A 2,959-nucleotide genomic window follows, 5' to 3' on the forward strand; every position below is an offset into this window, starting at 1 on the left:
ACACCTGGACCCATCCACAGCTTAACTACCTCACCGCCTCAACAGAAATCCCACCAGCTGTTCATTAGTACTCAACTAAATGGGATTAATTAGTGTGGGTTTTATTTTAATGTTCCTTGTTGCTCTCCAGGGGTTGGTAAAAGTCCAGATGTGTGCAAAAACATGCTTGTCTTTAGAGCAAGTCTGCTTTACCAGTTTTAGGCAAAGATCAGTTACCCCTGTCAATCTGCTGTTCACCACAGAGGTCAAAACCATAAAACTGCTGTCATATCAAGCCTACACCAGCCATAATTTGCTATCAAAACATATAATGTAAGTCTCCCAAGATGTTTCTACACCAAAACAGCAACTATTGTCCAAATCTAGTACTTCATTTTAAAGAACCTCAGGGGTTTGTGATGTAAAACTTGAACCAGCGAAGGTGTTTGCATTTGACATTTATACGTTTTGATATAATGAACAGATAAAATGTCTTGTTTGGTGTGAGGAGACCACAGCCTGCAGCCAGGTACTTAAGAAACACGCTAATGCCTCCGGACCAAAAACAAGCTTTCAAAACCTCTTCTTGATTTATAAGACTTAATGCATGAAATTCAAATGTTTTATTGTGTTGAATGAAACACAGGAATTGATTTGGCAGTGGTCACGAGAGCCCTTTGTTTTATATTCCTAAAGTCTGGCGTGATACAGTGATGCGGTTTTAAGTAAGACCAGCTGTAGTTTTGAGCTACAAATGTCTATGTGACATGTGAACATTACAGCTCATTGCTTACACTGATGGCCTGTCCTAGTGTTTGTGATCAGTCCAGAGCAAAAGGCCAACGTTTTGCTGGTACTGGTAGATGCCATCACCACACCAATACAATGCCACCCGTAACCATGTCTTGAACATAGGGCATTTCTAATAATTACGATCTGCATCAAACATCTTTCTAGCTGTCTAGCTTTTGTAGCTGTTCTGATATTATGTTTTGAACTGGTGAACTAATGGAACTTATCTTCAGTACAGTTCAGTGTGTATATACCCTCCCAGACAGATTAGCTATAGACGAATTTAAAGCTTAAGAGGACTTTAAAGTGTTTTTATATACTATGTTCTGTGGTGTGCCATTCTCATGAGTGTACTTGCCAGAATGACCAATTGTAGTAAGGTTCCATTCAAGGAGTCTTTACACACACACACACACACACACACACACACACACACACAAAAATAATTAATTAACTAATTAATTAAAATAATTAAATAGGTGCTGTAAAGATGCTACAAGGATCACAACAACAGTTAGCTGGCTGATATATATTTAGATAAATTAATAGTAATGTGTTAAACGTGATCAGATTCTTCACTGTGACTATGACATGCTTTTCAAGCGTTGAACAATGTTTTAAAACTGACACGCATCTGGTTTAAAACAAACTCAAACATAAATTCAGCTCTATGGTCTTCTGTTGCCTCCATGAGGCCCCTTGACGCACTGCAAGAACCCATTGACGACCAGAAAATAAACTACTGTGAACAGTAAGAGTTTTTATGAGTAAATGTTATGATCTGTTATAGCCAATAATAAATAAATAAATAAACATGCATAATATTGATTCATTATTGTAATCTATGCATATCATCTGTGTTTGCCTTACAGACTGTTTTGCAGCTACACTAGCAGTTTGTATAGATTTGACTTTTTATTTCTCATATGATCTTAAAAATATGTATACACGTTTGAAATTAGTTTTGTTGTAATATGTACATTATATGTTTGACATGTATTGATTTTTATTCTTACTCAATGAACCATACTTCCATTTGTGTTATTTAAGTTTTAGTGATTTAACAATTGTAAAAATGTGGGGGAAAGTGAAGCGAGTAAAAAAATGTGTGTGCATGTTTTGCATTGCATTTTATCTGTAAATGGAACAAATGCGGATTACACCACCTTAGAACTTCAGCCAAACAACTCTTTCGACTGTCAAATGTAATGGTACAAAATGCACAGGCTGACAGTCACCCTAAAAAAACAATTTATTGAGCAATCACAAAATAATGCAAGAGACACAAATAAGAGCACTCGGCAAAATAAACAAAAAGTTGTACATTTGCTTATATACAAAGTCAGCAACAGATCCATTGATTTTTTTTATGTGTGGATAGTCACATGAAGGAGAGAAGACACCATCCTGTATAGTGTTTAAAGGCGGCACAGAGATTATCACACGAGGAATCAAGCTTTGGCCACAACAAAATCAGACCAAAAGAAAAACCCCAACAATAACAATAAAGGAAAAGGAGACTAACCCTGAAACTGATTTAAAGCACATCACTTTGTAAATGGTCAAAACAAGATGTTTAGATAAAATAAAAAAAAAGCGATTATGATTTGAGTGGAGTCTGAGGCCCACTGGTGAAGATGCTTTACTGACAGTCCGTGTGTAATAGAGAATGAATGAGACGGGCAGCTACTGGACAGACAGATGCGGCTGAGAGGGACTGCGTCACTGGTCACAGGAAGAGCGCTGGGCTGAGCTGGGAGCTGGAAAGAGGGCAGGACTGGACTCACAGGTATAGGACGGGGTCTGTTCTCAACTTCTCCGAGACTTTGAATGCTGGATCAACCACTGCAATGTGATATCTGCAGGAAGGAAGGGATGAACAATTGTGTTTTTAGAATATCTTTTGATTCACTATAAAACTTCTCCCAAACTGAAGTATAGAGATCGACCGATATATCGATTTACCGATATTTTTCGCGATATTTAAGCATTTTACCATAATCGGATATCGGTTTTGTAATATCGGATTCACCGATAAACGCCGCCATCTTGTGGGCGTTTTGAGAATTGCGCGCAGGATCGCCATTGCAGCGCATCTGAGGGGAGACGAGACAACAACAATGGCGTGCAGGTACTTGATATAGTTGCTATATTTAGTCAACTTTATTTAACATAACAGCCATTTATG

General features: G+C 37.8%; 1 protein-coding gene across 1 annotated transcript in view; it reads right to left on the reverse strand.

Moving 5' to 3' along the window:
• Nucleotides 1–2,244: 2,244 nt before the first annotated feature.
• The window catches only part of LOC107573080 (ADP-ribosylation factor-like protein 8B), an 11,631-nt gene continuing 10,916 nt past the window's right edge, over nt 2,245–2,959 (reverse strand). The window contains exon 7 of the mRNA XM_016259519.1: nt 2,245–2,630. Within this exon, the coding sequence (XP_016115005.1) occupies nt 2,581–2,630 (50 nt within the window). The 3' untranslated portion in view covers nt 2,245–2,580. The remainder of the gene's footprint in view (nt 2,631–2,959) is intronic.

The sequence above is a fragment of the Sinocyclocheilus grahami genome, unplaced genomic scaffold (genome assembly GCF_001515645.1).
Source record: "Sinocyclocheilus grahami isolate Dianchi unplaced genomic scaffold, SAMN03320097.WGS_v1.1 scaffold1863.1, whole genome shotgun sequence".
Taxonomy (NCBI): domain Eukaryota; kingdom Metazoa; phylum Chordata; class Actinopteri; order Cypriniformes; family Cyprinidae; genus Sinocyclocheilus; species Sinocyclocheilus grahami.